Here is a 12191-nt window from a genome sequence, read left to right on the forward strand (position 1 = left end):
ACTGAAAGCATCAGGTCAAGGACTCCAGGGCCAACGCTGTCGCTCGCCGCCTACTCACTTGGAGAGACTCTTTTTGAGCTTGAGTCCCTGGCTGCCGCAGTCGGAGAGGCGGTCGAGGGGGGAGAAGGTGCGGACGGGAGGCAGGTGGCCGTCGCTGCCGTAGGAAGGCAGCATTCCTGAGAGGTGTCGGTCTCCGAGCACGTGGAGTGGGGGGACCGCTGGGGATGGGGTGAGGGGCCCATTGAGGGCCTCCAGAAGAGACACCACCTCATAGCCTGGCGGAATGTTCTCTGAGGACTAGGGGGATCAGAGACAGGTTGACAAATTGATTAGATACTTTTCATTTTATGGGAGGAGTGTGTTTCTTCCTCTGTGGTGGAAAAATGCTTTCTTTTATATCTAGTCTGGGGGTTCTGCCAAGAAAAGCGTCTCTATTAGAGGCAGAAGAAAGAGAAAGTATCAGAGAACCACATGTGCCGAGACTCTACTCATACATGAGCTGCTTCTTAATAATGTTTATTTTTTGATTATAATAGAAATATGTGTTCTTTACAGGAAATTTGGAAAACATCTAAAAATGGAAAGAAAAAAAATAACTGAGTCACCCAACTGATAGCTTTCGTCAGCTTTCTAGTGTATTTTCTTCTAATTTTTTTTCCTCTGTACTGTTTACACAGTTGTGATCAATCTGTAAATAATAATTTTATACCAAGCTTATTTCACAGAACATAATATTTTCTTTCACCTGCGTCCCTTTTCATAGACACCGTACCTTTCCTAATTCGTCCACTGGTGGTGGCTAGTGGCTTGCACCCATTTCCCGCTGTAAGCAGCATGTTGATGCACATCTGTTCATTTATTATGCACACATCTCTTTCTTTCAGATCATTTTCTGGGTATTAAATTCTAAGACCTTAGATTACCAAGTCCAAAGGTTCTTTTTTTTTTTCCCCGTCAATTATTAATTTTATTAAATCTTCACTCTATCACACACCTTTTTTATTTTTATAAAGCCATTTTGACATTTAATTTTATTTGTATTATTATTTTTTGGCTGTGCCGTGCAGCAGGCAGGATCTTAGTTCCACAACCAGATCAAACCAGCGGCCGCTGCACTGGAAGCACGGAGTCCTAACAACTGGACCACCAGGGAGATCCCCAAGGACAAATGTTTTTCAAGGCTCTTGATATATATAGCTGTTTGTTTTTTTACAGTGAACTTTCTAGGTATACTCCTATAAGCAGGACAGAATACCTGTTTTAATTGCTTCTTGGACAGCATGAGGTTATCTTTAAAAAAGGAAGTTTCTTAATTTGAAAGGTGAAAAATGGTCTCTCATTTTAACCAGCATGTTGTTGATTTTTAATGTGGTTGACTTAAAATTTTAATGTGTTTGATCATTAACCAGCTATGTTTCCTGTTTTGAGAAATTTTTTTATACTATCTTTGCCCATTTATCTATTGTTTCATTCAGGTGAGTTATTCTAGAGATCCTAGCCTTTCCTCTGACTACATTTTGTTGTGCCTACATTTTTTTCTTTATAGGATTTATTGATTGTGTTTTAATTTGGGCCATCTTTTACATATCTAAAGTTTAAAGTTTCTTATGTGATAAAATCTACATGTTCTTTTTTCAGGTTGTTTTCAGGCTTAGAGAACCCATCTAGAGAACCCTCATCCATAGTCAACTGAAGACTCATCTGTAAAGTATTCTGGGTTTTTAAGGCTTGGTTTGCTTTGCCTTTAGGGTAGTTAACTAGTTCCTCCACCTGGAATTCATGATCTGATTAGGCGTGAAGTGCTAAACTAACTGATTTTTCTTCCCTAAATAGCTACCTAATCATTCCAGTACCACTTACTGAATAATTAATAATTAATCTCTTCCACTCACATATTAACCTAAAGACAAGACCTTCTAGTCTGTAACTACAAAGCTCGGAAGCTTTGCACCATCACTTACACTACGAGACCAAGGTGAATTATTTCATCTACTTGGCTCCTACTATCTGAAGCCATAAAACGGTGTAAAGAAAAAGAGTCACCTCTGAGGATTCAGATAAAAATAGTAAGTTGAATCTAAACTTCAAACAATCATCCTCTTGTTTCTGCCTGGGGGCGTTCCAGAACTGACCCCACCTCCGGAGTGAAACAGCAAGCCGCTGGCTCTAGGGATGGTAAATATTAACTGGACACTGAGCTCCCAAGGTGGCAAGGAGAGGTTTTAATGATCAGAACATCATTTTCCACTGCACTATAGGCTGGTTCTAACACAATACGATCTCAGCCAGCTTACTCAATACTTCAGAGTGTCAAGATTCACTTACTTGCTGCCAAGCCACATGAAGGAGGACAGAAGGTGGGGAAAAACAAAAAAAAGGCCCAACTTACAGAATGCTCTTCTGAGTCGGACGTCTGGGATGAGAGGATAGGGTTGAAGCTGGCTGGGGACAGGGGGCCCAGTTTTTTCCTCATGGCTCGGATTTGGAGCAGTGCCCGGAAGGCTGTGAAGAGGGAAACAGGTCGTTAGGACATGGGGGAGTCAGGAGGGACTAGAGCCTCCAAGGAAGCCAGCCCGGCTGGGGGGCGGGGTGACCTGGGGGGCCCAGTGGGGCCTCGGGGGGCTTACGCAGTCGGCAGATGGGGCAGTTGTTGGCTTGGTAGCGAAGGGTGTCGGCGCAGGTGTTACACAGGCAGAGGTGGCGACAGGGCAGGATCAGCGTGTCCCGCACGTCGGAGAGACACACCACGCACTCGGCACTGTTATCGCTAACCTCGTCCTCAGCCACCTGGCCGGGGGGCGGGCAGACAGCCAGTGTCACAAAGACTCTCATGACCCATGGTTTATTTCATTATTCATCTGTTTGTTTCATGCGCATCAGTTTTAAAGTCTTCACTGAATCTGTTACAATAGTGCCTCTGTTTTTTTATTTTTATATTCTGGTTTTTTCACTGCAAGGCATGTGGGATCTTAACCTCCTGACCAGGGATTGAACCTGCAACCCCTGTGTTGGTAGGCAAAGTCTCAACCGCTGGACCCCCAGGGAAATCCCCCATGGTTTAGAAGGCAGCTCGCCTGCAGAGCTGAGACAAGTCCTGTGAACAGAATCTTGCACCTGCATTGAACTTCATGGTTTACCAAGTGCATGTGCACGCCCAGTTTCACTTTCGGCAACTGTGTGTGCCAAGCTCCTCCTCTGGAGCTGAGATCTGGTCCTCTCCATCAGTCAGAGCTAAAGGAGCCCAGAAGGCCACACAGGGGAGGAGGCAGCGACAAACTGAGGGTCCAGGGAACTAGGTGAGCAGAGCCCCGTAGAAGAACCCATCCAAACCAGCCCATTTTTTCATTTCCAAATTTAAACATAATTATAATCATCTGAAATGAGGAAGAAGAAATACCCTTCTAGGACCAGACAAATTTCAGAGTTTGGTGTGCTAAATTCCTAGATCCTGGCTGGATCAGGATCCTCACCCTGCCTCCTGGGAAGAGGACATTCAGAACTGTGGATGGGGGACTTCCCTGGTGGTCCCGTAGTTAAGACTGTGCTTCCATTGCAGCGGGTCAGGGTTTGATCCCTGGTAGGGGAACTAAGAGCCCATATCCTGCAGGGAAAGGCCAAAAAAAAAAAAAGAACCATGGATGGAACTTGCCTTAGACTCTTGCGTGTTGTACTTGTTTTCAATCCCATAGATCTCCTGAAGGAGGTAGCTGACCCCATCCACCTAAAGAACAAATGAAAAAGTGCAAGGGCAGGCTGGTTCTAGTGAAAGATAAAAGCGGGAACTTACACACCTCCACCGTGAACCTCCTTCGGTAACCGAGGACTACAGATTCACAATGGAAACAATCAAAGGCCTGGACAAGCACAGGATGCCCTTATTTACTTACATGTTCTCTTTGGGAGGGGAAAGAAAATCTGATGCTTAATTCACCCACTCTTTTGTCCAACAGGGAACACGAACATTCATAAATACAACAGAAATCCTTGTACTGTAGGTCACTATGACAGAGCCCAGAGACTAGGCAAAGGGTGGAGGACCACAGGTCAAAATAGACGCATTAGCTAGCTGTGGAATGAAAGCTGAGCTTAGACCGTATACAAAGGAAGGAATGGAAATGAGAAAGAAGAAATGGGCAAGGAAAAGGGGGGAAGGGAAAATGCAGACGCTGAGAGAGAGCAGGCTCTGGAAGGAGGTCTGATTGCACCCCTCCCCCTCTACTGAGCCACCCCCATCACCGACAGGTGGGCAAAATTACCCGTTAGTCCTTCGAACAGCTGACTCATTGGAAAAGACCCTGATGCTGGGAAAGACTGAGGGTAGGAGGAAAAGGACACGACAGAGGATGAGATGGTTGGATGGCATCACTGACTCAATGGACATAAGTTTGAGCAAACTCTGGGAGGCGGTGAAAGATAGGGAAGCCTGGCGTGCTGTAGTCCACGGGGTCGCAAAGAGTTGGATACGAACTTGGCAACTGAAAAACAAGTCCTGCCTCTTAAAACCCCAACTTCAGGGCTTTCCTCGTGGTCCAGTAGTTAGGACTCAGCGCTCTCACTTCTGGGGCCCAGGTTCAATCCCTGGTCAGGGAACTAAGATCTTGAACGCTGTGCAGCTTGGCCAAAAATTAAAACCCCAACTTCAAGGCCCAGTTCGACTCAGACAGCCTGAGCCACGTCTGCCAAAGCTGGCCCCTCCCTCGTTTCCTCATGCTTTCCTCATGCCAGTTCATTCCTCGCTCCCCCTATCCCCAGTGATCCCCTCCCCGAAGGCCCAGTCCATTATCGATTGCACATTCTAGTCTCCAGTTAGACTAAGCCTATTGCTGATGCCAGTCGAGCAACAGGAGAAGGGATGAACCAACTCCCTTGCAGTACCCGAGCCTTTCCACCCCATGCAGGCGTCCTGGAGAACTAGGCCTCCCCCTGAGGCAACTCACGAGGCCCGGCCTTTCCAGGCAGTACCCCGGGGCTCAGGCTCTGTCATCTCCTCTGCCTCTCTTAAAACTTGCTTTAATGTAGTGATGATTCCGGAAAGGACATTATCAACAAATTCATACTAAGGTATTACTGACGACTACTGACCTCACCAAGGGCGGAGAGCGCTTAGTACCCCAAAGAATGAAGAACTAGAATTTCATGAACCTACAGCCTGTTTTACACAGAGAAGTAAGTCAGAAAGAGAAAACAAATATATTAACTCATGTATATGGAATCTAGAAGAATGACATGGATGAACCTATTTGTAGGAAAGGAATGGAGACGCAGATATAGAGAATGGACTTGCGGACCCAGGAGGGGAAGGGAAGAGTGGTATGAATGGAGAAAGTAACATCAACATATATACACTATCGTGTGTCAAACAGAGAGCTGGTGACAAGCTGCTCTGTAACACAGGGAGTCCAGCCTGGCGATGTAGGGTGGGGGCAGGGGAGGGAGGCGCAAGATGGAGGGGATACATGTATGATTATGGCTGATCTGCGTTGTTGTATGGCAGAAACCAACACAACATTGTAAAGCGATTTTCCTCCACTTAAAAACATTTTTTAAAAAAATGAAATTAAAAAAAAAAAAGAATTTCAGATATTTGTCGGCCATCATGGGGGAGGGAGGTTTTCTTCGCATCTCAATCGAGGCGTACTCCACCCCACACTCAACCGCCCCTCACCCTCCACATGATGAGCCACCCTCGCTGGGTGATGCCGCTGACTCCACTCTCCCCTCCCGCCCTCCACGGCTCTCCCCCAGCCTCAGGGGTCAGGGCTTCCAGCAGACACCTGCATAACTTGCCCGTCACCCTGAAAGGGGGCAGATGGCCAGCAGACTTTGAATTTGAGAAAAGAAATGTTGGGACACGTTAAGCCAAGAGCTCTAACTGGCCCTGAATCAGACCCTGATAGTTTTATTCTTTTAGCTGGAAATGTTAGTTTCTCAGCCTGGCCTTTTCAATGAAAAGAGTTCTCCCTAAACCTAATGTCAGGAGACAAATCTCGTCCTTTCAGGCCACCCAAGTCGTTTCTAACACAGAAAAGCATCCCTTTCTGCTTTTCTTCTTTGATTAAAAAAAAAAAAAAGGCAGGGAGGTGGGAAAAAGAGCACTTAGCAGAAGAGTGGGGAGAGAGAGAGAGAAACAGAGAGCAAAGTCGGGAAACACCAACAGTCCCCGGCCCTCGAATACTTACCACTTGTTTCTGTTTGAGGGGCTTGACACAGAAAGTGCCATCTGAGTGCTGGAGGGAAAACACAAAAACACGACAGTTATGACGAGGAAGAAGGGAGACCAGCTGTTCTCCTATTACTTCTCTCAATTAGGCACGTTCTTGGATCCCCCCAGCCCCATCTCCCCGGAGAGTGGAACGACAGACTCCTCATTCTAGAAGGGTCCTCAAGCATGTAGTCTAGCCCTTCCGATTTAAGAAGACAAAACGAGGCCTAAGGAGTCGAGGGGCATCAGCAAGCTGGTGGCTGAGCTGGAACTCGGCCCTCTGTGGCCCTGGGTGTGCAAGGGGGTGCTCCCCCCGGCTTCCCACAGCCTCCCAGTCAGACCCGCTCTGCCGAGCCCAGGCAGCCAGAGAAGGGGCCTCCACGTGTTCTCGGAGGAGAGACAGAGCAGTGTGTACCAAAGCAAGGCCCATAACGTCACCCACTGACCTTTTCAAAAGTGCCCAGCAGGACGTGGCAATGGCCAAAATACTCTGAAAGAAAGAAAGGCACACGGATGGGGAAGAAGACTGCTAATGATACAGCTTGACCCCACCCACCTTCCCCGAGCCCCTGTGACCCTCTGGCTTCACAGCAAGGGGCAGGTTAAGTCACCCAGTAGGACTGTCGGTGCCCGAGGAGGCTGGGAGCAGGAGGGATGTGCTGGGATGTGGAAACTGATGCCCACGGAGGAGCCTTGTGGATCTGAGGCCGCAGTTGCTGCCAGCCTGCCTGCCACAAACAGGCCCACGTGCAGCCCAGAAGACGGGAAGCACCGTACCATCGCCTTCATCCACCACGGCGTGGACCACCAACGGGTAAACCTCTCTGTCTAGGTCGAAGCCAAGCTGAAGGGAAAGAAAAGAAAAAGCGAGGGAGGAGGGGGCCTTACATCCAAAGGGCACAGTTATCCACCAGACAGGGAGGCCTTAACTTTGTCGTAGCTCCTCACCGGTCAACCTGGTGACTACCTGGTAGTTTAGCCTCTACATCGTGTCCCACTCTTGCAACAGCATGGACTTTAGCCCACCAGGCTCCTCTGTCCCTGGGATTTTCCAGGCAAGCATCCTGGAGTGGGTTGCCATTTCCAACTACCCAAGTCCATTGAGTTGAAGGCTACCAGTCTCTAAGAAACCTCATAGAGGTAAAGGTTGCTAACCTATAGGTCTTTCCTTTGGGCACGGCTTCCTCAAAATATCCTAGGTTAATGGGGCTGCTCTGGGATAGAAAAATTAGATGTGTCCTTCCCAGGGCACGAAGGCATTAGAAGGCTGAAGGGGAGCACGCCTTTGAGCACCGGGGCCGGTCCTGTGCTGCCGGCCGGGGTCCTGAGGAGCTCCCGCACCCTGCGGGTCTGTGCGTGGAACCTGCCCTGTGCTTTCTCCCGGGGCCGCCGGCTGCTCACCTCCTCTTCCGCCCACTCGGAGGGGTCCACGGTGTGCGAGGGCAGGCAGAACTGCTGGCATACCCCGCGCTTGTAGTGCACCGTCTCCGACTGCAGGCTGTTGTCTTTGGGGATGTAGCTGTTGGTCAAAGTGGGAAGCAAAGCACAAGTTACCGTCTGGCCAAGAGGATCTGATGGTTTCCTCTGTTCTGTGTCTGCTGTCAATTATCAACAGGCTCTCAGTATAGAGTGGAACAGAAAAAAGAAAAAAGATCTCCTTATAATTTCTTTTCTTTGCCCTTGCTTGGTGATGCTATTGAAGTTACCTATTTAGGGACTTCCCTATGAGGGCTTCCCAGGTGGCGCTAGTGGTAAAGAATCTGCCTGCCAATGCAGGTGATGCAAGAGACTTGGGTTTGATCCCAGGGTTTGATCTCCAGGTCAGGAAGATCCCCTGGAGGAGGAAATGGCAACCCACTCCAGCATTCTTGCCTGGAGAATCCCGTGGATAGAGGAGCCTGGCGGGCTACAGTCCATGAGGCCGCAAAGAGTCGAACATGAACGAGTGACTGAGCGTTGGTGGTTCAGTGATTAAGAATCCACCTTCCAATGCAGGGGACGCAGGTTTGATCCCTGGTCAGGGAACAAAGATCCCACCTGCTTTGGGAAAACGAATCCTCCTGCTGCAATGAAAAGATCCTGTATGTTGCAGTGAAGATCCTGCCACAGCTAAGACCTAACACAGCCAAAAATAAATAAGTAAATAAGTAATTTTTAAAAGGTATCTATTCAACCCACATATCCACAGAAATGTAGCTTAAAAGATTTTTTAAATATTTATTTATTTGGCTGTGCTATGTCTTAATTGGGGTATGTGAGATCTAGATTCCCTGCCCAGGGATTGAACCCCAGGCCCCCTGCATTGAGAATGTGGAGTCTTAGCCACTAGACCAGGAAGTCGACCCAGCCTAATTGATTTCTAACAGCATCGTGATGACCTGAAGGAATATGCTGGTACTTGTCACTGTACCAAGACAGCATAGTTTGAAGAGAAAAAGTGAACAAGACTGCGTGAGTAAGAAAATCCGAATTCAGGAACAGTTCTCAACCTGAGTGTAGAAAAAGAATGTTTTCCTCCGCAGGGGAGCGCATCAGGCATGGACCCTGGCCTGTGTGGGAAGGACGTGGCTCCCCTGGCCCCTTGTTCTTACCTGGCGATGCCATTCTGGAACTCTTCGGTGGCCTGATAATAGATGGTGATGGCCACCCGAGCGTCCGTGTCGAAGGTGAACTCCACGTTGTAGTGGACTTTGGCTCTGCCCGCCTCTTCCCCGGGGGTCTTCACTTCCTCGGCACATCTAGAAAACCACAAAGACTCGGCATTCGGGGGTAGCCCGTTAACATGTTTATGGTGATCTTTTTTCTTTTCCTTTTCTTTTGGTGGGATCCTAGCTCCCTGATCAGAGATTGAACCCACGGCCCCTGCAGGGGAAGCAAGGAGTCCTAACCACTGAACCGCCAGGGAATTCCCTTCTTTTTCTATTTTATACAAATTTATTTATTTGTTTGTTTATTTTAATGGCTGTGCTGAATCTAGTTGCAGCATGCAGACTCTGAGTTTTGGCATATGGGATCTAGTTCCCTGAGCAGGGATGGAACTCGGGCCCCCTCCGTTGGATACCTGAGTCTTACCCACTGGAGCACCAAGGAAGTCCCTTCTCTTCTTTTTTTAACTGAATCTACTGTGGGCTACCCTCCGTGATCACACACTTAGGCCTCTACCCTCATTTTTAATGACGGCAGAGCACCCTGTTGGTCCTATGGGGGGGATTTAGGCAATTTCTGATACTTCATGGCGCCACCGTTAAGCACCTTGTGCGTTTGCCAGACTTTTTAAAAAAATAGCTTTTACTTTAATCAAAGTTACTCATGCCATTGTTTAAATAGTTTCCACAAGGCTTGTGACAAAAACGCAGCGGGTCTCTTTCTGCCCGTTTTCCGCTTCTTCACAGAAAACCGCCTTTCCCTCCGCAGCTGACTGTTTTTGGCATTTACCTGCATGTTTTGAAATAACAGGCTCAGGTTACTTTTTCAGCTTTAGGCGTTATCTATTGACTTTCTCCTATGGGAACAAGGCTTTCTTTTTTAAAGTTCTTTAAAAATTATTATTTATTCACGTCGGTGCTGCGTGCGGGTTCTTCCAGTCGCGGTGACTTCTCTTGCTGCAGAGCCCAGGCTCTAGAGCGTGGACTCGGTACTTGTGGCGCACGGGCTTAGTCGCCCTGTGGCAGGCGGGATCTTTCTGGACCAGGGACTGAACCAGTGTCTCCTGTGTTGGCAGGCAGATTCTTAACACTGAGGCACCAGGGAAGTCCCAAGACATTCTTTCCCTTCCTTCCCTCTGCTCCACACAGGGGTGCTCCCTAACAAAGTGCATCATGATTTTGTTAGCTCAGTACATCTTCCTCTATACTAATGTGAGTCTATCAACATTACTCACAGTTCAGCCACAGAGTAATCTCTAATCATTTTCCTTTTCCTGCATAAGCTTTTATTAGAGTTTGTGCTCTTTTTTTTTCTCCCCCAGCTGCTTAGTTCTCTATGCATTAACCACTAATTTGAACCCAAACTCTTGGTAGACAGACTTGCTATCTGGAGGGCAGCATCGGTTTAAAAATCATAGGATCTCCGGGACTTCGCTGGTGGTACAGCAGTAAGACTCTGAGCTTCTGCTGCAGGGGGTGTCAGTTCAATTCCGGGTTGGGGAACTAAGATCTCACAAGCCACATAGCGCAGCCAAACACACACACACACACTATCTCAGAGATAGCACAAAGAAGGCAGATGCTGACGATAACTAATGCTGACAATGGTGATTAAACAGCAAACCCAGGGTGCCAGAGGAAAGGCACACGAGATTAAGAATAAACCAAAAAGTAAATATAAGCAGGAAAATAAGGACTTCCTGTGCCAAGTTCAAATATCCCATTTTCACACAGGTTTGTCCACGTATCTGCATAATTCACTTTCTCCCCCAACAACTCTTTGTTTTGGACAGTTCATCAGGTTGGGATAACCACGATGGCTTTCAGAAAAGAGAAGCCTCCTTACCAACACTGACTGTCTCAGAAAGTTCTGAACGATCCAGGCGCATCTCATGCAAGCAGCCCACGGCCTGGAGGCCGGGCTCTGGGGCTGGCAGAAACAGTTCTGTGGGTCCCCTGGGGAGTTGGCTGCCCCTGCCTGAAGAAGGGCCCCTGGAACCTGGCCCCAGCTGGGAACCTGAACTTACTTGACGAGTCTTAATGTGTCCTTTCGGATGTTGATCAGGCTCCTCAGAGTCTTCACTGGTTCTTGGGGAGGAGGGGCTGCATAAGGAAACTGTGTCAGAGACAAAGTGGGAGAAGACAGTGTGTTTAGATAGACCGATCACCATAGTAAGTGAACCTGCTCAAGGTCACAGCTGCTGGGAGGGCAGGGTGGGAGCGTTCTGGCGTCCAGAATGCTACATTTATCTGCCTTTCCCATTAGATGAAGCTTATGTGAGTCAGCATTCAAAATGTGGACAACTAATAAAAGCTCCCGGTGCAGCTCCAAATACCATGCGACACATGGTGGCCGAGTTAATCACAAAAGGCTTTTCCGCCTGACCTTACACCACGCGGAGCCGGACCTGCAAGGTCCTTCGGCGAAGCCGCATGGTGTCTGAAGAATTTAGGAACTGCAAACACAAGAGAACCCCAACGTGTGTACACTGAAGGCCCGCAAACAGTGAAAAACAAATTTCCTCCACAGCTGATCATATAAAGCAGAGGGTTTTTAGAAAACAAACAAACAAACAAACAAAACCATGAGCCAAGAGCTCTTCTAGGGTCATCAAAGGTTTTCAATTGTCCATCGTTTACCTTACACTTTCACTCTCTCCCCCCGTTTAGACATCTGGGTTTGGAGTTGTGAGGTAATGACAATGAGGAAATAAGAAAAGGGGGACACGGTAAAACATTTAATTGGGAATTGCTTGGAGAAGATCAATCAGGGTGATCTACAATGCTCCTGGTATTCTTATAATGCCACTTGGGCAGTAAACATTTTTTACATAGTTTCCCAAAAACCTACTAGTGTTTGAAGCTTTGCAAAAACGTGGTCCTCCTAGCTCTGAAGAGTCTGGTCCCTTCTGCTGCTTTCAGAAAACTGAACATCCACATGAAACTCTATGCTTTCATGGGTTTTTGCTGACTATAACTGTTTTACTTGGGAAATATAATTGAATCTATGGTATTATACATCTGATTTTGTGTATTCAGTGTGATCGCTGATACTTCATGTGTATGAATGTGACCCTTAAGAGAATACATTGAGGGACTTCCCTGGTGGTCTGGGCCTCCCTGGTGGCTCAGATGGTAAAGAATCTGCCTACAATCCAGGAGACCCGGGTTCGATCCCTGGGTCGGGAAGATCCCCTGGAGAAGGGAATGGCTACCCACTCCAGTATTCTTGCCTGAAGAATCCCATGGACAGAGGAGCCTGGCGGGCCCCAGTCCATGGGGTTGCAAAGAGTTGGACATGACTGAGCAACTAACACTTTCTGGTGGTCTACTGGCTAAGACTC

At 47.9% G+C, this 12191-nt stretch overlaps 1 protein-coding gene across 3 annotated transcripts in view; it reads right to left on the reverse strand.

Annotated features, from left to right (window-relative positions):
• RNF157 (ring finger protein 157) overlaps nucleotides 1–12191 on the reverse strand; it is a 75024-nt gene that overhangs the window by 15933 nt on the left and 46900 nt on the right. For all 3 annotated transcript variants that reach the window (XM_005908000.3, XM_070389108.1, XM_070389109.1), the window contains 10 exons: nucleotides 10875–10963; nucleotides 8794–8940; nucleotides 7604–7721; nucleotides 6980–7046; nucleotides 6649–6692; nucleotides 6180–6227; nucleotides 3650–3721; nucleotides 2628–2787; nucleotides 2390–2502; nucleotides 59–297 (listed from right to left, as the gene is read on the reverse strand). In XM_005908000.3, the coding sequence (XP_005908062.1) occupies nucleotides 59–297; nucleotides 2390–2502; nucleotides 2628–2787; nucleotides 3650–3721; nucleotides 6180–6227; nucleotides 6649–6692; nucleotides 6980–7046; nucleotides 7604–7721; nucleotides 8794–8940; nucleotides 10875–10963 (1097 nt within the window). The remainder of the gene's footprint in view (nucleotides 1–58; nucleotides 298–2389; nucleotides 2503–2627; nucleotides 2788–3649; nucleotides 3722–6179; nucleotides 6228–6648; nucleotides 6693–6979; nucleotides 7047–7603; nucleotides 7722–8793; nucleotides 8941–10874; nucleotides 10964–12191) is intronic.

The sequence above is a fragment of the Bos mutus genome, chromosome 19 (genome assembly GCF_027580195.1).
Source record: "Bos mutus isolate GX-2022 chromosome 19, NWIPB_WYAK_1.1, whole genome shotgun sequence".
In the NCBI taxonomy this organism is placed as follows: domain Eukaryota; kingdom Metazoa; phylum Chordata; class Mammalia; order Artiodactyla; family Bovidae; genus Bos; species Bos mutus.